At 38.2% G+C, this 26,799-nt stretch overlaps 1 protein-coding gene across 2 annotated transcripts in view; it reads right to left on the minus strand.

The window, feature by feature from the left end:
* ARHGAP42 (Rho GTPase activating protein 42) overlaps positions 1 to 26,799 on the minus strand; it is a 172,739-nt gene that overhangs the window by 49,064 nt on the left and 96,876 nt on the right. For both annotated transcript variants that reach the window (XM_087756791.1, XM_087756790.1), the window contains exons 5-7: positions 14,199 to 14,300; positions 9,594 to 9,704; positions 2,434 to 2,538 (exon numbers count right to left, since the gene is read on the minus strand). In XM_087756791.1, the coding sequence (XP_087612917.1) occupies positions 2,434 to 2,538; positions 9,594 to 9,704; positions 14,199 to 14,300 (318 nt within the window). The remainder of the gene's footprint in view (positions 1 to 2,433; positions 2,539 to 9,593; positions 9,705 to 14,198; positions 14,301 to 26,799) is intronic.

The following is a 26,799-nucleotide window of genomic DNA, read 5'->3' on the forward strand; positions in this document are numbered from 1 at the left end:
AGATCATGTTAGGACATGGTGACCTGTTAAGAGCTGTCGGTCTGCCACTACGCTGCTACTCCTACAGCTGTTACTGCTCCTGCTCTAACCTGTAGGACAACTTTAAGAACAGAAACAGCAGTTCAGATCAACTGTTCTCCAAGACCTTAACACACAATGCAATGGAGAGGAGTACTTTTAACAGCTACAACAGACAGGCTGAAGACAATTTTCCCTGAACACTGTCCTCAGTTTGTCTTTCTCTACATCTTTCACTTCAATCTGAGGTTGGATGATGCTCTCAGTGACAAGTCAGTAGGTAGCCCAGCTGGCAAAAGGAATCTGTGGATCTAGATCTGGAGCCAGAATTCAAACTTCTGTGTAACAGCGGTGAATGAGGTACTGTATCCCACTGTATCTTCATGTATATGTTTCTCTGATGTATACATATAATAAAAACTAATATCATAATACATTGTTCCTTCTGCTTAACTTCACATCTCCCTCTACCTCTGTACTCTATTTACAACTTCAAGTTGTACTTATATACTATTTAAGAAGAGATTAACTATTTCTTAATTAACATTGAAATTGAAAAAATCCTTTAAGAATTCTGTTTCTATAGATATGAGCATAGAAGGTACTAACATATTCTGACTTACTATGCCAGTTTTGGTCAGTGCTGTGGGCTCATGCTCCTCTCAGAACTTGCCATATTAAAGTAAATACATCTCTGGACTGAACCACATTTTTCACCCTTTCACTGAAACTGTGCTGTGCAACAACACTGACCCCTTGTGCCATTATCTGAGAGAGTCTTAGCAGCAAACCAAAAGTGGCAAATACACAACTTCAAAGGACAAGGGGCTGAGATGCTCTACAGACAAAGAACATTTGCATTTTGATCCAAAAGGAAAAGGTTAATCATCTAGGAGGTTTTGCCTTATTTCCCCAAGCAGCGTTTTAAATGGGATCTATACCTACCTACGAACAACAGACATAAAAAGGGAAGGGGCTACGGAGGTGTGCTGCACATGCTTAATTGCAGCAAAACCTGGAAGAGTGCAGTACTCCTAAGAATGCAGATCTACATTAACAGTGCTAAGGCAACGTTGTCTTCCAACCTGGAGCCAACATATGCCTCTAATAGCAAGATGCTACAGGGAAAACGTGAGTGTTTTATTTTCCAGTAACCCACAGGGAATAGCAGTTGAGCACGGTAAAGTGCTCTTGTACTCCCAGACCTGGCTCATATTCCCTAAATTCAGTGGCCAAGGCACTATCCACAAAAGCTAATGTCGGATCTTCTAAACTGTTGTAGCTTCTTTGATTCTAGTGGAGCTACAAAAATTTCTGTTGAGTGAGTATCTTTTCTTGAAAGAATTAAATGGAAAAGAAATGGAGTCACCCCAAAAATACAGTATTTGGAATAAATGATAGAATGATAGAATTCCTTCACTTTTTTCTAATTTGTTCTGTACTCTGAAGTTACTTGTCATGAAAAATGTAGGGCTGGCCCAATATTACCAGGTTGAACTTAATTTTTGCCTTAAAAGCAAGTGATAGTGGTTCTAATGCAAATCAGGTGTAAAGATGTTTTGTATCTATTTACTTTTATGTCCTTGGAAGTGTAACATCTGAGTTACACAGTGAAATAAATATACACCTGTATACAGCAGTTACAATGAGCAGGGAAAGTATGTTGATTAAATGCATTTTTGTTATTTCTGAAAACTATGGAATTTTTAGGCACAGTTAATCTTGTATGGCTCTTACTACCAAGTTCAGACCAACCTACAGCAAAAGATCCATCTGCTCACTTGAGAGTAACTCTCTACCCAAATAACAGATCCTTCCTTCCAGTGGAACTTAACGCTCGTGATTGCTGCTCACTGTGGAGGAAGGCCCCACCAGTTCTCTGATGCGGACAAAATAAATCCAGAGAACAGCCAGAGCATGGCTTCCCAAGTATGATCTATATACAGTGGGAAGCTAGCAGGCAGCAGGAGAAGCTTTTTGTGGCAATCTGTGATCTTAAAGAAACAAACTGCACCATTCTATACCAGTTGGAGAATTTTTGGGACATCCACTTACTTCAGAAGACAGGCCTCACTCTCAAGAAAGCATTTACATAAGTTTAAACCTATCTGGAGTACTGTGTTTTCTAATCAAAACTTGGCTGCTGTCCTGCTTTTCTGGTTCTCACTCCCAGAATACTGACCTGGATATCACAAATGGACTATCTGAAGATTAATTTTTCCAAAGTTATTTGTTGACAGGAATCTTTATCTCATAAACTTACCAAAAATAACTCTTGCCTATTCATATAATAATTTGATTTCAGCTTACTAAAACATTGCAAGATTTAGAGTTCCAATAAAGTGCTACAAGTCTACTTTAATATCCTGAAATTACATTAGCAAACAAAATGGTGTAAATACAAATCATCCTTACATTCTGCAAATTGAACTGCAGCTGCTGCTTGTATGGTGCAAACTCCTGAGCCAGTTCATATCCTTCATGGTAAAATGTAAATAATCCTTGAAGAAAGGCCAAGAGCTGAAAAGGTAAAATTGAGAAGCATTATATATTTTTAACATGCACTCTTAATGCTATATAACACAAACAGAACATACACTAACTTATAACGAATAGGTATTGCCTGCGACAGTGGAAAAAATGGTTCTTCGCAACTGCTACACACTTTTTCTATTCAGGTGAATATAAGAAAGCAAAAAATAAGAACAGTTGATTTTCTATTAGTTTTCAGCAGCAAAATATGGCAAACTACCCGCAAAAAATATCCTGTGTCTTAGCTCCTGGAACACTCTAACCTTTCATTACTCGCAATAGCAAAGCTTTGCTGAGCAAGGAATCCATGGTCAGACCTTAAAAGAGGTGTTAAACAGGCTTTTGCGTCATGAAGTTGTCATTTCCATAACAATTTCATTCACTGTCCTAGTCATTTTATCCAGTATTTCAGCTGGAGCCTTTGATGGTGTGCATTTTCCAAGTTCATACTTTCAGAGTTCAAGGTTTTCTTCTTCAAAATATTTTTTCACTTTCTTCATAGTAATTGCTTGGGCTATGACCTATTTTCTACAAATGAGACTCTTGAAAGTATGTTTTGGACAGCTTAATACAACACAAGAAATCCAGACTATTTCTTCCTGCTCTGAACAAAATGCAAACTCTATCTGGTATGTCTGTGACTGACTCCAACAGAACAGTTGAAGTCAGTATGTATCAGTTGAAAATTCTTTTTAGAGTTTGCTTTAAAATAATGTTTAAGTAGTAAAAAGTGCAACTAGATTTTCTGAATGCTTATTTTAGCTGTTGAATTCATGCATTCCTGCCACCTCTTAGTTTTAAAGGCCTTCTAACTTTTCTGTTCTAAATTTAAAAAATGTTTTGGCATTGCCGTAAGTCTTCTTACCTGCTATTAAATAACAAGCATTTAACTTTTTATTATGGACTGTTTTCTTTGTATATATAATTTAGCTTACATACATACAACTAAGTAAAGAAAACAAGCAAAAAAAAAAAGAGATATTAACTTGGATGTACAATAACAAAAGCTATAACAACAGGACAGATTTATCTCAATACATTACAGCCATTGAAAAGCTAATCATCTAGGCTAAGTAACTGGCTGTCCAGGCTGCCTCCTAACTCAGTAAAAAAACACATGTATTCAAGAGCATAATCCGTGTTCCTTTTTAGACTTCTCTTTCAGGATGGGATGAATGATCCAATGGAAACATTTATCTCTCTCCATCGACTATTGAAGTAGCCTAGACTCAGGCAACAAAAATGCCATCATTCATATTTAATGCACCTTTCTTTGTGTTACCAGTACCATAGATTATTGTAAATGAAACAGCTTACAAATGTAGCTTTTACTGTGTTTATATTTTCTTTAAATTTACACTCAGCCCTACTTGAAGAAATGTAGTTAAATTGTTCTGCCTCCTTCTTCCCTATTGCTCACTAAGAGACTGCTGTACTAAGGTAACACATATATTGCAGGGGAATAGCTAAAATAATATTTTGCAATTTTAAAGCCCCATCCATTCTGGCATCACAACTGCAAACTCCACAGCTTGACAGATGAGAGATCAAGGACGCAGCTCTCTGGGCAGAGGAGCTAACAGGATGATTTGCTGCTACCAGGCTGAAGTCTCGCTCTCCCTTTCCTGTTCCTCCTCCCTTTCCCTGCTCAGCTTTGTCACGCATCCCGCACATCCTTGTGCCAGCTCTGGCATCACTGAGCCCTTCAGTGAGCATCTCTGCCTCGGGAAGCCTGCTGTTTTGCTGCATTAGTAAGTTAGAGCAGTTAGAGGTTTACAGACTATCAGCGCTGGCATAAATAGAAGCGTGAAGGCATGGCTGGGGGAAGGACTTCCCCCTTGGTTTTTACTGGCGTTGCAGGATCAGATGAAATCCTGGCCTCAGGCAGAGGTGGTGAAAGCCCATGCCTGCCCAGTAAGTTGGTCATGGAGCCCGAAGAACTGAGAAGATCCTTGGGCATAAAAGCCACTTTTTGTGGGGCCTCTACAATGGGTGTGATTTCCTCAACTGCATCCCACCACCAAACAAACAATGAAGGCAACACAGGCAAGTGAAGGGCTCCCCAGCTTGTGTAAATTGTCTCAGCTTTACATGATCACCTGCCCAGCTTAAATCATTATCTCAGCTAAGGACCTGGCCCTGCAAGTCTGTTAGGTTATTCAAGTGGTTCTGAGGAAGGTCCAAATACAACAATTTATCTTAAAATCTCCAACTATGTAAATGGATAGAAAGAGTTCTATAATTTTAAGGTTTATAATGTAACTCTAGAAAGAATTACGTAAAAGAGAAGAAAAGAAAGAAAACTAATCTTCATCTTTTATGAATGAAGTATAAAATAAGTAAGTAAATTATAACCAAAGCTCTGCTCTGGCTCCAGCTGTGCAAAGCCCCACCCACAGTCTAGATCCACTTACTCATCTGTGTCCCCAGCTACAGCTCCTTCAGATACAGCAGCACAGCTACTCCTGCACTTACTCTGACTTGTTTCAGCCAAAAGGACGTGGAGTAACTTAACCTGTAAGTAGGAGCCTGCTGCTATACCCACCCCTTTCAGCTAAAGCAGCACTGCAGGAGCAGTATGTTAGTGCACACCAAAATTACAATAATGGAATGAATGGGAGAAAGTTTCAGTATGTCAGCTTATGCCTGAATTTTAAAGATCAGTTTAAAGGGCATTTCTGGAGAATGTACTATAAACCATTTAAATTTCAGCTTCAATACTTAAAGAAAACCATTTTCCACCACACAAAACGTTTTTATGGAGTACATGGAGAAAAACTGAGGAGGAAAATATTTAACACGAGATGGCAGCAAAGCTGAATTTATCATAGAGCAAAAGAACAGCAGCAAAAAAACCCTGAGAAAAATCTGAATGCATTTTAGTTAAAGGTACTGCTCAGGTATTCTGGCAGTTGTGCATTGCAGAGGATCTGGCCTCGAGGTTTTCTTGGTCCAATACTCTGTGAGCACTTAGAAAAAGAGGCATAAAAGAAAAGTAAAAATATGCTTATTTTATGCAAGTCCTAGACCAGGTTATTCAAGTTCTGTGTTGAAACAGCTGACACTGAGGACGGTATTTGCTTCTATGGACGTGTCACTAGTGGTGGAAGAACAGGGATCAGAAAATGCCCCGTACCCAATGGGCCTGTGCTGTTAAGGCATCTTCATAACCACTTCCATCAGGACAGGCACAGCCTTAGCACTGCATGGAGGAGATCTAAAAGCCAAGGACTTTTGCCCTAGGCTTATGCTCACAGTGGGGTTTTCTTGTTGCTGGTGCTACAAGTGGCACTGCTGCTAAAGGCAGGCTCATAATTTCAAAGAGATTTATGTTAAATAATAAAGAAAACCAGCCCTTTTTCAAAAAAAGATTGTCAGAATGTATTTTGAGGTGGTCTTCACATGTAAAGAGGTGATTCGTTTCACCAAACATCACATACAATGCCTGATGTGTTCATATCAACAATTTCTCATTTCAACGAGTGCCTTATAGTTACCTCAACCTGAGTATCTAATCACATCAATAGAAAGCAAGGTCTGAACTCCGTAATACAATGCTACTCACTACCACAGCGCCGCGAGGATTTCAACACAGAACCTGAAACAAAATCCAACTACTTCTTGAGACTTTATTTATTTTTATGTAGAGCTGGTGACCTCAAGGCTGCCTGGTCATTTCATTCTCACAGGAAGAAGATTGTACTTAGGTTTCGAATAGGGGAGGAATTTAACCTTTGGCCTGCAGCACATCAGCCAGAAGTCCCTGTCTCCCTGGTTTCATTTTATTTATAAGTAGATAGCACCAGAAGGTACTTATCCATCAGATTAAAGTGAATGTAGTTAATAACGTAGAAAATCCAAGGAAGAGGAAATTGAGTTTAACATCCACAATGAAGTCTTATGGAACTGCATGCAATTACAGGCAGGGTTTGTTGGTTGGTTTTGTTTTTTTTTTTTTCTTTAAATAAACACTTCTGGGCTTTCATGACATTTAATGGACCACCCTCACACTTCAGATAGCTTACTGCTTATGAGCTCTGTGCCCTGATTCCTGCAGGCCAAGGAAGCCCTGGCACTGCTGAGGGACAAAGTGGAGCTCTAGGAAGGAGTTTGTATTTCTCCTAACAACCGTAACATTCTCAGAAAGCTGCGTTGGTTTGGACTACCTTCTCTGGGCCCACAAGGGCAAAGCTAGGAGCAAAGATTATTGTCACTTACTTTGTTTTGTTGTTCAACTTGCTGTAAAGTAAATTTTAACACTAATTTGTCCTTGGGAAAAACTTTTTTGTTTTCTTTTTCTCCCTTGGAAAAAATCAAGATCTAGGAGGATCACAAATAGGCAGCTATCAGTTACTGACACTCTAGTAGACATTAGCGACTCCTTGAGACAAGACGCAGAGAACAGCAGAGAAATCCAGGGCCTGAGGAGCAGCTGCAAAAGTCTATTCTAAATATTATAATCCTTTATTCAGAGTATAAGTCATTAACATTTTGTACCTTAAAATCTCTCCCCACTCTCCTCCAGGAAGGAACATTCTCCACTCTTACCAACTTCTACTGTCCCAGGTGTAACCCACCTGGCAATTTTTGCTAGGCTACTTCTCCCACTCTGGTTCCCATATCATCCTTAACTTTTGGCATAGACAAACTGAAGATCTTGGAAGGAGCTCCAGCAGATCATTTGCTTTTCAAGTTCTAGTCCCATGTCATGAACTTATGCTTCTTCCAGATAGGCATCACAATTTCCTCCTTCACTGCACTAACAGCCTTTCTTTTATTTTGTTAAACTCTCCTTCAAAGAGTCTATTAGTAACACGTCAGACTGAGAATTATATGGAGATGTGACACTGAGCTGATAAATCAGAGACACAAGCAGCACGTGCACTGGAAGACCCCACAACTAGCAGAGCTCCCAAGAAGAAATGTCTATATAGACACACCACCAGGCATCTTCTAGCATCTGAACATCCATAGAGCACACAGAGGAAAACTAATAATAAGGCAATTCTTTTGATATGTTATTTTAAAGTGTTAGGCTCTGTCCTTATCTGCTTGCATCTAGGAGCACATGCTCATACTTTCAACATCACTTACATAAACTATGCATTTTTAGAAGCTTATTTTGAAGACTTTTTTATTTTTCTTTGTCTCATGGTATTGCTGATGTGTATGATAATTACTTGGCATACTTTGCCTTATGGGTTTTAGTCAATGCTTTTATTCCAGCACATTGTATGCAACAGACTAGAAATAAAAAAATTCAGAATTTTGAAGGTTCAGAACTTTATAACTGATGTTATAATTTAAGCTCCATTTATATTCAGATTGATTATAAAAATTTCCCACCTGGAGCCAGAAGACACTGCCTGCAAGGGCTATCATTACCCAGTCACCAGAGTACTTCCCGTGCCTGTGTGCAACAAAGAGCGTACCGGGCTAAAATGCCTACTGATCTGACACAGGGTGGCAACTGATCCACTCAGAACTAAATTTTACCTATTGGATGTGTACACCTGGTGACAAAAATACCCAGGTCCACAAGACTGAGTTTACCAGTAACCTCCTCTGCTTGCTCAGTATCAGCACTGATTCATTGTGATAAATCGCTCTTTCATTTTGGTAATTCATAGCTGCTCCTGTGATGTCTCAGAGTGTGGGGACAGTGCCTGGTCAAAAGGATAAAGCTCAGTATCTCCAGCTAAAATATATAAAGCCAAATTTATTTTTCCTCTCTGTCTAGCACATAGGATGAAAGATGCCCTATTTTAACTATATGCAATTGCACAATAATATTTCCCGATGTACAAAGCCTTCTCAATACAGAAAGTTTCTATTACTTTAAAGAAGCATAAAGTCTCCTATACCAGGGTCAGAGCTAGGTCAAGACTGCTAGATTTTTCCAGGATGTGAGAGTTTTGTAGAAGCAGACAGAGAGAGACACTCTGGATTAATCTGTGACAGGTAGAAAAATGTTCCTATTTAGGAATCCAAGCAAAGTTTTAGTCTCTAAGATTTGGCAGCTGTATGCTGTAAAGATAGGATTTCTATAAGTATTGCTTGCTGAATCCCCAGGTTCATTAGTTTGCATCAATGTCAAACATTCACTACACAATACATTCTCATCTCATGGAAAGGAGGCATCTGAGAAGCTCTTCTTGGTGACATTGGGTGTTAGAGATGTAATTCTACCTGTTTCACAGTCAAGAGGGCTGCTTCGGTTAGTTACAAAGAAGCTGGAAGATGGTGTGGAGAGAGAGAAAAAGTTATACTTGGCATGTTCCTCCTTCACAACTGATGCTCTGCTATGTTCAGTATGCTTAATGGGAAAGGACAGATGACACTGGAAGTTCTCTGTCAAGGGCTACAGGTACTAACTAACTAAGGCAACTGGCAAGCTAGTCCTGCATGACATGAACAGTAGTAATACTACTAATATGCCACAGAAATATGCCAGCACATCATATTGAAGCATCTTTTGGTACCGACTGACCCAGAAGATAGTTAGGGGTGGGGGGTGGAAACACAGTCTAGGAGAAAATCCCAGATCTAAATACGGACTTTGAAACACAACTTTATCTTCCTCTTTTATGGCATGTCAACATATGCTTTCTTTTATGTGCAAAGTAAACTAAAGCTACAGAAAAACTGATTTTTCACTTTATTTCATGTATAACTCTGAAAAACACATGTGTACACTGCCTACATGGAATGTTCAAATCAAAAAACTGGCTCAAAATTTCACCCATGAAACCATGGTATTAGGAAACATCCGTTATGTGTTGCACAGACACAACATTACATGTTGTCCTATTAAAATGTTATGCATGCTCCAAGTCATCAGACATTTCACTTCACAGTAGATATGATACTCTTACATAAACCTTTAACAAACATGGAAAGTGCCCAAGCCAAGATCTTAATGTCTGTCTATATACAAACAACCCGTGATCACCATTTAAGAAGGGAGCAAAAGCCAGATATTTTAAATTCAATTTTCAGCTTTAAATGCATGTATTCTAAAGAAAATAAAACTTAAAACTTACAGGTTCAACAAATTCAAATTTCTTTTTCTCTTGTACTTCTTGAATTTTAAAAACATATTCTAATGATGCTTCATAAAAGTTTTGATGTTCTCTGTCAATCTGTGTATCTGCCTAAAAGACAAAATTAAATATAGACAACATTAATTTACTCTCATGATTGCTTTAATTTTGTCACTAACAAACAGATCTTCCATAAAACTACTTTACAAGCTTCACGGGGTTCAGTTTTCTTCCTGAAAATTAGAATACCTACTTAAAATAGCTAAATGCAAGTTTAACATGCTAACGTTACATATTTTAGCCTCATGTCTTTTCCCCACGCCTTTTTGATTTCCTCTTCCTTTTTGCACTTTAATATTCTAGTTTTTAGGAAAGACTGGAGGGAAACAAAGAAAGGTGGCAGCAGGAATTGTGTCCCTGATGTATGGCAAGTTTAGAAAAAGAAACAGAATAGAGTAGCATAGGAATTCAGGAGAGACAAAAAGATTAATATTTCAACTGAAATGTTTGAGTATCACATGCTCTGAAATATATCTATTTTTCAGCTTCAAATGCCTTCCCAAAAAGGTATTTTCTTTCTTAAATAGACTTTCTTTAACAATGACATCTTGCAACTTATATTTCATAGTATGAGTCACATGTTCTTAGAATATAAACATATTTAAGTCCTTAACCTCATAAATCAATTATTTTTCATGTTTTAATTTTCAAATGCAAGAACTACATGGCAATACTTGTCAGAAGGGCCTGAATAATACCACCCGACATGAAGATCCAGTACCAAAACAGTCTTCTGCCTAAACAACTAAAGAATTAACTGTTATCAGCTGATAAAGAGTAATAGGCTTTTATCCTCAATTTAAACAAGCCATGGGAGAGGGACCTAACAGACAAGCAGCGTAGTATGTGGATAATGCCTAAAGAAGAGATGCAGATTCCATTTTAATTCACCCTTCTTCATAACAAATAATTTTCTCAAGCAGATCCCTTCTAGGCTGCATTAGTTAGGTTTTGGTCTTAGGTCAAAAAGAAATTTTATCAAGTATTAGCAACATGAGTAAAACCAGTTCAGCTATTTTTGATGTATGCCAGTTAAAATATAGCAGTATACTTCTGTATATTCTCTAGTTCAATTCTGGCATTAAAAATAACAAATATGGGAAAATGGGAAAAGCTAGATGTTGCCTTCGCTTGATAGCAAACATTAAAACAGCACACACATCATAGAAGAGATTTAGTACTTTTGACAGTACAAATGCAAAAGGTCAGTGTTTTCCTTCAGGCAGGACTTGGTCATCAATAGCACCATATATAATTAACATCGCTTCTTTAGTTAAGGACATGCTACTATCGTGATTTGGCTGTACAGGCTCTTAACAATATTGATCCACTTCCCTAGCACAGCTCTCTAGCACTACTTCAAAGCATGGGCTTCAATGATATGTTTCAAATGATTCAGTACTAGCATTTCCTTCCCATGCCTATAAAAAACTAATCAGGAAATTAAGTACAAAAACTAGTATTATGAAGCAGAAATCAAGCACTCAAAATGCCAATAATTAAGTGCTTTACCACAGAATTAACTCTGCCATGTGCTATTCATATAGTGCATTCAGCTACTGTTTTCTTTGATACTCTGTGTTAAGAGTTTTATTTCACAAAAAATATATCACAAAGGCAATGCTACATAGCTGAACAGACCCAGGTGCCACCATTCTGGGACATGATCCAGCAAGCCTTCGCTCACAGAAGTGCAGTCAATAAGCACTTGAGATAGACCTCAGCTCTCGCATTTAACTGTAAGCAAATAATAGAATCTAGTTTTAGAAATGAGCTCTTTCAGGCTTTGACTCAGAAAAAGTATTTAAACACCTAATTAAATCCATCTCTGTTCTGAACAGCATTTAAGCAGATTGTAGTTGTAATGATACTTATGACAACCAAGTGCCATCTCATGTATGGATGGGTTCCTAAATTAAGGCCATAATCACCACTAGTGTACAGGGACTAAATCATAATTTCCAAAATGTATCTTCTGTAGAAGCTTATGAATTTGTGTGAACACGGAGGATTCAGATATCTAAGAACTACTTTGCAAATGATTTTAAAGTTTCAAAAGCTGAAAGGATTTTCACATGTTTTTCTAAGACTTCAAATTGCACGTAAAAAATAAAAAGATTTGATGGATATGATTTTGAGTCTCTACTTGTATGATATCTAGTTAGAGTGAGTAATATTTTCATTGATGTAGGATATCACTAAGATGTATACCAGAACTTCACATAAGCTTGGAGACTGAAGCCTTTGCTCTGTATTGATGCCTGATTCTGGAACAGATTTCCAAGAAATAGAATCAGGAGTCCATTAACATTTTCACATCACTCAATTCTGACTGTTTTCTGCTCCACTGTGGACATCCGTAGGCAGTGAAAAGACAGTATTATGAAGCTTCTCTTTGATGCTAAAGGAAAAAAAGTCTGATTATCTATGTACGCTGCATAAGCAGTCTTGCAGGCTCTTAAAATATCCAACACATTTCAATTAGATGAATATATGCAAACCACTCTCTATAGAATATGTTCAGACCATCAAACTTTAGATGCCTAATTAAGGTGCTCTCAATTGCACTCAAGTGAGATATGTAACATAGCCCAATACAGTGTGAAAACTACTCCTTGCTCATCCCAGTACTCTTTAACCCACATAATGTGGTGAGGTACCAAGAAACCTCAACAATTCAAAGAAATGGTGGGTTAAAAAACAAGAAGTATTTTTCAGTGTGACTGCAGCAGTCAAAAAATGCTGTTCCCATCTCACTAAATGCATGATGTTGGCTTGAGGCAAGGACTTCCCTTCACTTGCATTGAGCACTAAAGCCCCAGCTGCCAGCACCGGTCTGTTCTTTGCTCGTGCCCTGGCTCTGCTGTGGGCTGCTCCAGCGAACTCTTCCTGACCATATGGGCTATAAACAGGGCTCACACGAACCACTCTGGATGTGAGTCAACTGGTATCACTTGGATTTCAGGCCAGGAATTGGTGCTTGGTCTGCTTTTATTTACAATACAGATACAGGCCAAAAATCTCCCTGGTTAATATTTCTGGTACTGATTTGCTATTGTACCTTCTACTTACAGTGCGTCTATGTTGCCGATTCAGCACACTTACAGCTGCGTAAAACCGGGGAAGACAGAAATGACAAGTTATGCCCTATCTGCTTTACAAGTGGGGCATCCAGAAAAGCAAAAAACTCAGCCTCAGTTACAAGATTTTCAATCCAGAGATGTCACTTAAGGACACAGTGGAAAAATTTACTCTGGTTTTCCATTGGTTTATATACTTAAGCCAAATCCATTGTTATTTTACCACAGTTTATTAGATTCACAGTTGTTACTTTTCACTTCAGTTACTGTTTTTAGACTGTAATTATTCTCACGTCTCAAGAGTAAAATATTTTTTATTTTATTTATATTCTGGAGTAAATTGCTGCTTAGGTTCACTTTTCCACATTTCGGTAAGAAATTAGTTTTTTTTTCTCAGCTGGTACTTAGTCTCTGCTAAGAACTGCTTCTTCATTGATACACAGGATATTTAAGGAAAATGAAAGCTGTACATACAAAATTTTGACATACAAGTGGAACAATTAACCAATCCTACATAACTAATGTATTATCAAGACTGATTATTATATAGACAGCTATGGCAATTCAGGAGTATAAACATTATTACAGATTTTGAATTGCTAAGCTTCATTTAATTCAAATTATAGCATTATTGGTAAACATGAATAAAACCCCTACAATTTGTGACTGAGTGATGGCCACATCTCTGTGAAAACTCCATCAGCAAACTAATCCCCATGATTTAAGAGTCACCGTGACAAGAGTAATCCCATCAAAATAATTTTTAACTACTTTTGGCACAAATCCCAACGTGTCATTGATATCAAATTGCTGGCTTTACTGTAATTTGCCTCAAAGACAAATCATAATTATTTTTACCAGCATACTGAAAAGCCCTGCCATCCTCCTGTTAAACTAGACGTCTTCATGGTTTGGTTTTATTAACAGGAAAGAATTAGCCATACAGACTCTTCAAAGCTGAAGTTGTGGATACAATTTCAGGAGATGATGCTACTATCTCAGAATAAGGTGAAGAAGAGGAAAGAAGAAGCATAAAAAAGCATCATTAAAGTGGTCTCATTTCAGTCTCCCAGATTAAAATTTATGTGAAACAAAAGCATAATTTCATCAAGTAGTAAATTAAATAGCAAAAAACCCAATTAATTGACTTTCAAATATTCCACATGTACCTTCTAAAAGTCACATTTTTATTGTAGGAATATAATTCTGTTGTTGCAACCAATAAACATCAGCTGTACTTGAAGTACACAAAGTTGGACATGTAGAACATTGTCTTGGTAAAATATTTAACTCTTATTAGGGTCATATTAATCCCACTCAATAATTTATATTCACAACAAGCGTGACTACAAGAAATCACCACAATTTCACATTAACAAAATACAGCATGTCTTGAAGAGAACGAGTTTGTTATCATGATCTCTATGCAAATGTGAGACTGGGTAAGGCTGTGTTTAGTGCTTACATCTTGCAAATGAGATTCTTTCTTCTTTGCTGATAAATTTAAGTGCTTCTCTAGGATGGAATAATATTTCTCACTTTCCTTGTCAAACTTCTTCTTCCCATCCTGGAAAACAAAGCAATGCCAAGTAAAGTATTTGACTGAATATCACAGCTAACTTAAATTAAAAGAAAGAATAGGCGCCAAAATAAGCCTGGTTATAAAGCCATTTTTGTTCGTTCCGATGTTTTTAGGGTTTAATTCTGAATTGGGCCTGAAGATACTAGGAGGACTGATTCAATTATTAAATGCAATATTAAGCAGGATTTTTCCCATAAATAATAAACCTGTACAACAGACTCGCATAGTTTCCCATAAGAAATATACACGAGGCTTTATGTAGGTCGTATCTTGCTAAGCAGACATCTAATGCAAAATAATCTTCACCAAGTTTTATAAATGTACCTATCTGTCACGTTGTCTTTGCTGAATAGAAACATTGTGGAAGAGGTAGGTGAGTATAACAATTCGATGATTATATAGGCCTATTCTTTGTATTTAAGACTAACATATGCTTATTTTCCACCCACCCTCTTAAAATACGAGGATGATGGAAAAGCACATACGTGGTTGCAAAAGGAAATTGGTCCAAAAGTCTGTTTCCAATAATGTTTTGATGTGTCTGAATAGTTAAGCTTGTCTCATTTAAAAGAGTTATCCTGCCTTTTTCCTTTCCCACTCCTTTTTCCCATCATGTGCAGACAATCCTCCCATTTCTACTGTAAGACTACATTAATACATGATAATACAAAAGAAAGCTACTGCTATGAGTAAATTAAGAAACATCTTATTTTCTGTAATTAATTTACAATTTATACTTCAAAATTTTTTAAATCAGATATTCTGAAATTTAAATCTGAAATTTAAGAAAAAGCTTTCTCAAAAGCTTTTCCAACTTTCAAGAAGTGCCAAATTTCAGGAAACAGGAGAAAAGATTAAAGTAAATATCCCATTAGAGTATTACTAATGATAAATACATAATTTTTAATTATAAAATTATATATCCTCTAATTAAGAGCAACCCTCTGCTAGAGACTTTTACAGTCTTTGGTAAGTCCTAATGATTCTTTCTAATGACTAACAAGTTGAATATTTTGAGAAAACAAAGACAGCTCAAGACGACCGGTCCTACTTACACATGTGCAAAAGCTATTAATGGTGGAAAAACTAATTACTGAACGTAACGTAGGAACATGAGGTCATCTTCAGAACTGTAGCGATTCTTTTCCTGACCCCTTTCTCCCTAGAAATTGTTATGTACAAAACAAATACCTAGCCTGCTTTGTAGCACCACCCTGTTTTTCTTTGTCATAGCATGGGAGAGTCAGGTCAGTCAGAGAAATAAGAAATAGAAGGAAGAATTTAATGCCATGAATGAAAATGTATCAACTATCTGTAACAGCAAACCACTTACTGATTAGCTCCTGTGACTAAAGTTCACAACGGTAATTATACTAGATTATAAAACACATCGTTTACTTTCCATCCTGCAAAAAGTTCAAATATATCTAGTATGAAAAATATGCACAATTTCATGTTCTCATTACCTCACAATAGAAATATCTTCAAAACACATCATAGGGGAAAGAAGGCACTTGACCCAACAAAATATTAATTAACAATACAGAAAAATTCCGAATGCTATTCTTTATTTAATTGCAGTTATGCAGATATGAGGAAAAAAAGGCAAAAAGAAAAAGGAAAAAAGAAGAAAGAAAAGCTTGTATCTTGCTTAGCAAGGGAAAAGGCGGCATACAAATTATCTTCCAACATCTTTCCCAAACACATTCTTAAAAGAAAGAGAGAAGGCAGAAGGCAGGACTAGCCAAATGACTGATTAGCCAAGAAAACAACTTCTGTGGGACTGAAATCACAGGTTGGTTCCGCAGCCCCCATTTTCCTGGGCAATATTCAAGAGCCAGGTATCTGAGTATCTCAACCCGAGTATCTTAACATCTCCTTCGGTCACAAACAGCAATCAGGTTCAACTGACCATACACCACAGATACATATCTTTTGAATAAAAGGTGCAGTTAGTTGCATACTGTGTTATCTTCTGAGACAATGTTGTTAAGGTGCTGGACTAAAAAATTAACCAGATTATTTTAAAATCCAAGTGACACAGGTGGAAAAGTCACCACATTGAGGAAATCCCCAAGTCAAGGGGAAACTCAACTGTTGCAATGAAAAATGTAAAGAAAAATACTTCTTTTTTTTCTTTTTTTTTCATGTCTCTGAAAGTTGGGACAGGAGTCTGCCTAATCACAATATTGAAGCCTTTGGTCACAAGCTGCTGGAGTTCAGTGGTGGATACCCTGTCCAGGAGACCATCTACTTCAGAAGGTAACTTGCCATGGCCTTTGACAATGAGGCCTGAGTGCAGATGACATTTGCTGCATACCTGGGCTTGACGTCGTGCTTGCCTTTGCTGCCTCAGAGGCTGGACCGAAGGAATGAGACATGGAGCCAGGGGCAAAGTTCCTGCAGGATTACCTGTGTCATCTGGGAATCACTCAGCCCAGCTGGGTCAGCACCAATTTCTTCCCTAATAGATTTATGATATGAGTACTAGGTATTAATCTTGCCTCGTGAACTCAGGATCAAGCTGATATACAGGTAATGGATGATCCTAAGTCTGGTCAGGCACTTGCGCTCACATTAACATATTAACACAACCTTTACTAACAAGAGCTGGAAAAGAGTCTGAAGTCTAAGCTGCTTGGTGAGAGTCAAAGAGAAAGGTGTGAAAACGGGACTTGGCCATCTGAAATAGCTCCTGTTCTATCATACAGCGTGTCAAATGCATGTCAACGCCAAGAGGGATCCATTCACACATTTAATGCCATTCCCAGTGCACCAAATGCAGCTGTTGATATTTTGTGCTAACATCTACAAGAAAACCTGTGGATTACATATCACATTATCTATTATCTTTATATTTAAAAAGGAAAACACAAAAAGTAAATGATCACATCTAAACAAATACAACTCCCCCGGGAACAAGGCAAAAAAAATTCAAATAAACCAATTGTCGTTGCGAGGCATCTTGTATCTCACAGGAAGCTTCACTAAGATCTCCGTGGCAACATCCATGAGGACATGCAGAACTTGACGACTCTCTTGGTCTTCTGCTAGCACTGCCAGCCCCCTCCCAGACTGTACCTCTCTGCTTTAACAGTGATCTGCTCAACCATTACCTTCACAGGTTTTACACCAGTTAAATTAAAGAGAAAACTAACAATTTGGGGCTTCCTTAATACCCGGACAACTTCTGGTCCGAGCACAGAGTTTCCAAGGACGGCACATCCTATTAACTTCTTCCTTTTTCCCCAGATTTTAATACAACAAAATTTCTCCCTCCAAAGCTGGAAGTGGACAAAGTAAGGAGAATAAACAGAAGTAGACTGAGAATAATGATCACTTAGCAGTTTTGACTGCATTAGTGTCTTTATTTGGTGATACTTCTGGGAATAAGGGTGCAGGGCCAGCAGGACAGTGTTTCTGGCACTGTACTGACCGCTCAGACGTGTTTCTCGGAAAAGTCTAAAAAAACCCAGCCCCAACAGGTGAGTGAGTTCCCTTCTATTGAAATGTCCTCTGCTATGCCAGTAAAAACCACATATTTGAATGTACTGAAGCCTCTGAAAACTGTTTACTTCATAAAAATTAACAAAAAGAAGATACGCTCCGAAGTAGGTGATTCATTTTCTGGAAGAGAAGAAACACTTCAGTTTATGCCAAGATAACTCTCACCTCGCACACAGCTGGTGACTCACAGCACACAGGCTCATCCTAAGTGGAGTCACAGACTTATCTCATTCCAGCTTTAGCCTTTCCTTCTGCAACCCTCAAACACTCTCTTATACACAGCTGCTGCCCAAATTAATCATCTGAATCCTGGTCCTGGCAATCTGTGCCCATGAGACCAAGAATTCTGCTCTTCCACAAGCCAGGAGGTTTATAAAGAAAGTTTCCATGCAAAACTATCTCCTCAAAGCTTAGGAGACAGAGGCTAAATTCTAGATTCCACACTGGATCAAACCCCAAGGAGAAAAGAGATGTGGGTGGATAAGAAAGCCCGTGCTGTACTGTTACCAGAACAGACAGCACCAGCCATTACACTAAGCGTAAGGCACACGGCCATTAGGAAGATGCTATTCCTGACCTCTGTACTATGTCTCTTACTCCCTCCAGCCTCCAGCTACCTTTCTTCCTTGCCCATCCTTCCTGCAAGTAATCCTCATCCTTCCTCTTTGCCCTGGAAGCTTATCAATCATTTCTGTCAAAATATCAGCTAGAACATATAAAAAAACCATGTGCGATAATTAAGAGGGTGCAATGGAAAAAGGCAAATTACAAAATACTCATCCTTGACCTATTTTACACTGATGTATAAGTCATCAACGCCTTTTGTATAGATAAAGTTCTGCAGACTCTAAGCACTGTAAATGTCTCTCTATAGTAGTTTAACCATTCTCAGGTGCATCAGGTCACTAAGCCTTAAATCAGTTCAAAAATATTTACAGTTTTAAATGGCTCAAATTTCTAACAACTCCATTAGGAAAGTCCTTAACCAAATGCTCAGCTTCTGACATGTAATGGAGCCTTACTAACTTCCAGTACCCTCTTGACAGAGTCAAGTCATGTAATACCGGATCCAGGTTTAATTCCTGGTTTTGTTCTCTCTGCTTAGTTTTCCTCTTTAGTTTTATGTCAAAACTGATTAGACAATCTCCAAAAAGAGAAAATTATCTTTTCAGAAATAAATTTTGCTCAAGATACCACTAATTATAGATGTGCCAGTTAGAAGTTTAACCCAAAAGATGTTCTCCTATCCCTCTTGTTTCACAGGAATCTATGGCTGTGAAAAGATCAGACATCAATTATTAAAAAGGTGACTCCATTGAGCCAGGTAATTTTTTTCCTGTTCAGAAGGATTTTGATTCCATGCTGTAACTAATCATATGCATGCAACGAATCACTGGCATGATTCCTACAAATTTTAACCACACGTTGTATTTTTCAATGTAAAGCAGAAAGAGTTATGTTATATTTTGAAGCTGACTTCTCTTTTCTAGTGGGAACATCAAGAAATCAGATTTTTCCTTTTAATGGTCTAAGTTTGCCACTACTTTGTGTCCAGTATTTTATATCAAAATTGTTACATGTATCTTCAGAATTATTATATAAATTATTCCGCTTCATTTTTAAAGAGCCCTTGCCATCCTTCCCATTTCTTTCATTTCTTTCTAGTTGCAATGACTTTTGGTGCTATACTTGTCTATTAGCATATCTTACCTAAATCTCACATCTGTCCCTAAATAAAATATTTTAACTTTGTTTGTCCCAGAGATCATATTTAAACTTTAACATCTTTAAAACAAGAAAAACCTGTGCTTTTAGTTCACATTCATTTTCAACATCCTTGCGCAACCATAAAATAAACATGTTTTGTAAGAGGTGATTTTAAAAGGATCAAGAAAGGAAATGAAAACAGCAAACATTGCAAAGAAACTATTTGTAGAAAAAATTTCAATGAGAATCCCTCACTTAATTAGGAAACAAGTGAACATTGTGAAACATGGCTGTGATGATTTCTATTTTTCCCCCACCCAAAATTAGTACATATTTTTCTCACCAACTCAAGCTGAGATGCAGAAACTGTAGAAACTGGCACAGAAATGCAATAGTAGGACTTGACTATAGATCAAGTCAGACACATTTGCCAGTGGAAGAAACTGAAGGGAATGTTGAACTCAGCTGAGATCAATACAGCCACATCTTCTTTCTTTCTCTCTGACAACAACTGCAAATATGTCAATATAAAAACATACTGGAGATGGTTCATTGCTGGAATTTTAGACTTCAAATATATTTTTCAATGCCAGGTTTGTCTTTACCTTCCAAACAAAAATTCAAAATGTATTTCTGCAAAGTTATTGGAATTTTGTTTGGAGTTGTAAATTTGGGGGATCTTGTCTTACTAAGTAGTAGGACAAAGAAAAGTAGAACTGTAGACTACGAAATAAACTAAACTTAGTCTTGGAAAGGATAATTTGAGCTCAGATCCTATGGATTTCCTGGAAAATGTGAGATCTGAGTCTCAAAACTTCTCTTCTGAGGAGAAAACTATAAATAAATTCACCTTCCGTTTTATATTGCCTGAAATTTTGCTTAGAATTCTCATGGAGGTGGTTGGTGGGTTGGGGGGTGGTGATTTTTGTTTGGTTTTAATAAAAATGAAATTATCATAGGCATCTGAGACCACAGACTGCATTTTGATAGATGTCTGGATGGGGGGATTTCTTTTTGGTAGAGATTTTGATTTGTTATGTGAATGCTCGCAGTTCAAGATAAGGCCAAAAGAGATTTTCCAAAAGGGGGCATAAAACTCCTTCCCTCCTCCTCCTCATCCCAATCAGAATTTAATGTATTGTGAGGCTGCAGGGTTTCTCCAAATCTGTGAGAAAGCTGGGAGGTTAAAGGGCAACATTTATGTATTGTTAGCAAATAATATGAAGTGGAACAAAGGTATATCATACTGTATAAAGAAATGATGGCTGCTCAATATAAAATAGGGTTAATATAGTAATAAATTATGACTTATGTTACTCATAACTGCTAGTGAAAACACTTCCAAATTGAAGCTGAATACATCATGTATAAAATTAAATTTCCTAACAACTATAAATCTTTAAATCAATTCTTTTCTTTTTAAGAACAACCATATGCAAACCATGAATAACCAGAAAAGAATATGGTGTAAGACACAAATAATTATAATAAAAAGAATATATTGCAACTATGAAGTATAACAAGGCAATAAACCGGGAATACAAGAGTGTTTAGGAGCATTAAAGCTATGAAGACAGATATTAAAAACTGACAGTTTAAAAAATAACCTCAATTAAAATCAGGTAAGTTATGCATAAAACTAAAAACATACTTTAAACAACCCCAAACTAATTTAAGTTTAGGATGGAGTTCACATCTGTGTAAAATACTGAATAACCCTGCAAGAGAAAATTTACTTTCAGGTTCATAAACTTCTGGAGAAAATTTTCTTTTCCTTCTGTAATGCCTTGACAGATCCAAATATCAGGTACTTTCAAAAGTGTTTCCTGGAAGAGGAGAATCCTACAGCCATTTCCTAATACTGCCCTATTTAATTCCATCAGATGTGTGCAGACAGGAGGTACTTACCAGTGGAGACTAAATAAAAAGCAGAAAAGTTTCACTATTTCTATGAGATCTAAAATTCTGTTCAAATTAAGAAGCGGTTACTATTAAATGAACAAATGTGTTTGTAGGATGTCATTTGTTTCTCTCCAAAAAATTCTCTCTTGAAATGGAAAGAAATATTAAAAGTTCCCAGCACTGCTGTGAGAAGACATGCAAACCTGCCAATACTGGCAGGTCGCAAAGCAGGACACATTAGACTCCCTGTTATTCAGCTGCAGAGTTGTCTCGAGTTTATTTGGCATTTGCTGATTCCAGGAGTAGCTGCTGAATGTCTGGGAATCTGTTAAATCCCTGCCCAAACAGCAGGACTGGTAAGTCTACACACGTAATCTAGTTTTATTGTTTTTACCGTCTACTAAATATGAACTATTTTTGCTGGAATATCTTACTTAGGATATTAGCATGTTACTCCTTAAATAATACGAAGAAGTTCCCTAGAACAGCAGAAATGGACTTTTTAAACTCTTCTCTGAAGCAGGTTTAGGATAGTTTTCTGAAGTTGAAAATGTTTTATTGTCTCCTGTTCCTGTACAAAAGCTTGTAACCTTAAATGATTTAAAAAAGAAAGTTACCCATGCTGTTTAAGAATTCAAGAAGAAGTTTGAATTAACTGTGTATACTTCAAAAGTGGTATGGAATAAACTGCTCATGTCATAAGCAACGCAGATATTTGTTAGAAATCAGTATAGCTATAAATGCTGAGTAGAAAGTGAATGACAACAAAAGATACAACCCAACCCTAAGTCATCACTTACATGATAAAAGGAAAGAAGCCAACTCAGATTTGGGACATGCTACTCTTCAAAAATAACAGGTAATCAACAATAACGTATGGTGTGATTTAGAATATTCAAAATGCTGAAGTCACTGAGCTGGCAACACTATCCATGGAAACATGTTAACATTAACACTCTACAAAATCAGACCGGAGAGGAGACCTTCTCTACACGGGTAGAAAATAGTAGTATTCTTTTTTTTTCATTATCTAGTTCCAGTACAAGCTTACAGAGCTTCCTAAAGTTCATTTAAAAAAAAAAAAACAAACCAACAAAAAACCAAAAAAACCCAATGCCTTTTATTGTTTCTGCTTCATTCCCATATGCACCAAATTCAGTTCAGTTCAGATGACGAAGTGGGGCAAACAGAAAGAAAAGAAGGTTTACAGGAAAAGACAAACATAACAACATTGCATAGGCCTGGTGGGTTGTAGGTGACTCTTCAATGCAAACAGTGACACACATGGACTGCACAGACAGAAGAAAGCATTTCATAGAATCATAGAATCATTAAGGTTGGAAAAGACCCTTAAGATCATCGACCCCAACCTTCAACATATCACTGCCAAGTTCATCTATACCATATCTTCAAGCACCGTATCTGTCCATTCTTTAAATACCTCCAGGGATGGAGACTCAACCACTTCCCTGGGCAGCCTGTTCCAATACCTGACTACCCTTTCAGTGAAGAAGTTTTTCCTAATATCCAACCTAAACTTCCCCTGGTGCAGCTTGAGGCTGTTTCCTCTTGTCCTATCACTCGTTACTAGGGAGAAGAGACCGACCCCCACCTCGCTACAACCTCCTTTCAGGTAATTGTAGAGAGCAATAGGCCTCAGCCTCCTCTTCTCCAGACTAAACAACCCCAGTTCCCTCAGCCGCTCCTCAGAAGACTTGTGCTCTAGACCCTTCACCAACATCGTTGCCCTTCTCTGGACACGCTCCGGCACCTCAATGTCCTTCTTGTAGTGAGGGGCCCAAAACTGAACACAGTACTCGAGGTGCAGCCTCACCAGTGCCGAGTACAGGGGCACTATCACCTCCCTGGTCCTGCTGGCCATGCTATTCCTGATACAAGCCAGGATGCCGTTGGCCTTCTTGGCCACCTGGGCACACTGCTGGCTCATGTTCAGGCAGCTGTCAATGAACACCCTCAGGTCCTTTTCCTCTGGGCAGCTCTCCAGCCGCTCCTCCCCCAGCCTGTAGCACTGCATGGGGTTGTTGTGACCCAAGTGCAGGACTTCGTGTGCATTTACAACGGGTAACACTGAAGTGAACTGGCCTTAATCATGGGGAACAGGTAGCTCCAATTTTCGCCTAATCTTCCACATCAGCACCTGGACTAAGCAGGGACAAATCTCTCACCTTCACCCATGTTTAGACACCTAGAAGTTGCCCTTTCAAGTTCAGCAGTCATACCAACCTGTTATCCAATGCTGCACCAACAATGAAGGAAGGTTGGTCTTTCTTGATTCTCTAGTTCTCATACTAAGGACAGAGAAGATAGACTTGGCTCTATAGTTACTAACCTAAGTGCACAGAAATGCTAAAGATATGGTAACCAGCTATGCAGAGTATAAGGACAGTGCAGGGCTGCTACAGGCATGACAGCTTTTGTAGCATGATCTTTGCACTTGACAGTAAGGCTTGCTTTCATTGTAACAGTCAGAGCAGTGAACAACTTCTCAACTACAAAAAGAACGTCTAATTTTTAAAACTGTATTACACTAGCCAACAACTTCCCTTGGTCTCCACCACTGCCCCTTTCCTGCCATTGCTGCTTTTCTTTGTCCGTTCCTCAGTCTCCCTAAGTGGCCATCACCCCATTCCCCAAGCAGCTGCCTTGCTGGCATCGCACACCTGATGCTGCTGCTCTCCTCACCCCTGTTCCTCCTGTCAGCGCTGGCTTTCTTTCCTCCCCATGGAGGCACACTGCCGTTTCAGGTTCTCCATGCCTCCTTTCCTATGCTAGATTCCCTCACAAATGAAGTGTATTTCAGTAATGTCCTGGTACACCGGTAAACTAAAATGTGTGTGAAGAGGCCATTTCATCTGCACAGCTAGCAACTACCTTTTCCTCTGTGCACTTAAAGCAAAGAAAATGCAAAAGCACTGCAAAGAATACAATGTCATTCAAATATAGCCATTCTGGCAGACTAGCTTATAACGTCACATACTCACTGCTTTATTTTAAAAGCAGAAGATAAAAATATCTCTTTCTTAAGTAGTAATTTCTTTTTAAAAAACACTCTTTGGGAATCTCTCTCCCATCTATGCCAACCAGCCAGCCAACATCTCGGATTTCAGCGTACCAGCAGCACATTCAGCACAGCTCACGGTCCCACGCCACCTTCCACGTCATCGCAACGGGACCGCAACGCTGATCTGAGGAAGAACTCGAGCCATGTTATGAGAAAGTTTTTAGATTAATACACAACTGGAAGCTGGGCTGTTTACAGATAGAAAAAAAAAAAGGAAACAGTCTGGGGTTAATGTCAGAAGTGATTTTGTTTTGTTTTGAAAGCATCTATTTTCAGAGTCCCTCTTACAACACTGATAACTGAACACAAACTATCACTTCGGGGTGAAGAGTCATGCCTCCCCAGTGGCATTGTTAAGCTCAACCAGTGCTCTCAGTTTACTTCTTAGGGAAGGATGATCTTCTCATCAAAACAACCATCAAGACACCCCTTCTTGGCAAGCTCCACAAGAACAAATGGTTCTGTGGTGGCTACAGTAGCCTGAAAGACCCTGAAACAATGAAGCTGGTTGATCTGGTGGAAAGATGGAGGTCTTGGTGCTCCTTTATCTACACAAAGACACAGTGATGCTTCAAGTAATGTTGCCCATCTTTTCTTACAGTACAGAAGTAATGCTTTCCAGTTAATATCATCCACTACACTTTGGAATAGAGCTATTTTATGCTCGCTTTGTGAAACGCAAAATTGCTACAATGGTAAGAGAGTGCAAGTTTGTGTATGCCCAGGCCCCTGCAGAACCTGCTGCATAGACAGAACAAGATACTGGACAAAGGGAAACCTATGGCAATACAGCAAGTGTCCCAATGAAATGATTTGCTATTTAGAATGGAAAATGCAACTCCGCCATAGTTGTGGAATAAGGATCCATAGACTCAACATCATCTGAGTATCACCCAAACATAACAGATCTCTTTTTATGCTGTTATCTTAAATACATCACAGAAGAAAGGGAAGTAATGGAGAAAGAGGTCTTCATTTTCCCCAAGATTGCTGAAGAAAACCCCAACAGGTAACAGAATAAGATGAAGAGATTAATTTATATGCATTTAAAAAGCCTCATGATTTAAGAGTTTGGTACAGCTGTGGCACTATGCAACTTCCATGAGCACAACTCTGAAGTAATCCCTGTATGGTAAGAGAATGCAGCTGCCTTTCTGAAAACATGATGAATTTGGTTTGAGAAAGGATGCCAAAATTCGGGGTGGAGTCTTTATTTTGAGCATGGCGGGGCAGAGGAGTAGGTGCCTTTGAGTAGCTGAGGGAGTAGCTGAATGAAGACCTGCTCCCTGCACAAGGTCTCGACTGCTAAACTCTGCTTCCTCCAAGTCCGGTCCTGCTCTGTGCCACAGGCAATTGGCCACTTCCTATATTTCTCTTAATCCTCCTTGAGGTTCTTGAAGAGTCTCATCAACAACCTTGAGATCTGTTTGTCAGGTGTGGAACGTAATCCTCTCCACGCTGCGGCTGAGAGCAAGGCTAGGAGGACATAATAGATGAGTAGAGCTACTGTATCCTACTGAGACTGAGAAAAGTTTCTTTTTTTTTCCTTCCTTTTTTTTTTTTTTTAAATTGAGAATATTTGCCAAATCCTCTGTGCCTTGAAGCACTCAATAAGAAGTTCAGTTCCCCTGTGAACTGGAAATTAAGTTTGGAGGTGAATGTCCTTGCTCATAGCTTTAATCACGGCTCAGGAGTCCAGCAGGATTCTAGCAGCTGTGCAGGGTCAGGATGCAAGCTCCCTGAATCCTTCCTGTGACACAGATTCCAGTGGGCTGATTTAAATTAGCAAGAAAAAAAGCCTTAAATTAATTAGAAAATGTGAATGTTTTCTTGCATTTTTATGTTCTTTTGTTGTTTTCCAGTAGAAGGGCTGATATTTGCTACCTAAGTTTTTATTTTTTTGCTTTACTAACTGTAGATTTTTTAAAAATAAAGGGTTCTTTTTGCCAACAAAAATACACTGCATACTCACTTAAGCAATTCCACCGATTAACACATTTGTTCTAAGCCTTAATTCTTAAATGTTATAGCACAACACAGTAAATTACATTTCCTGTTTACTATAGAGCACTAATTTATTTACCCTTAATTTATATCTTTTTTCTTTTGGATGCAAATTAGAATTTTATTAAAGTATAGAAAAAAAACAGCTTCAGAAACTGGTTTTAGTCTGTCAGCCAGTTAATCATACTAATGTTTAAAGGAAATAATGCATTTAACAGAATTTATTAAAACAGACTTTGCACATAATACTAACTAACTGGTTTACTAATAAACACCTGCAGT

The sequence above is a fragment of the Nipponia nippon genome, unplaced genomic scaffold (assembly GCF_047370975.1).
Source record: "Nipponia nippon isolate SJK-2023a ecotype South Korea unplaced genomic scaffold, ASM4737097v1 scaffold_2, whole genome shotgun sequence".
NCBI classification, from domain to species: domain Eukaryota; kingdom Metazoa; phylum Chordata; class Aves; order Pelecaniformes; family Threskiornithidae; genus Nipponia; species Nipponia nippon.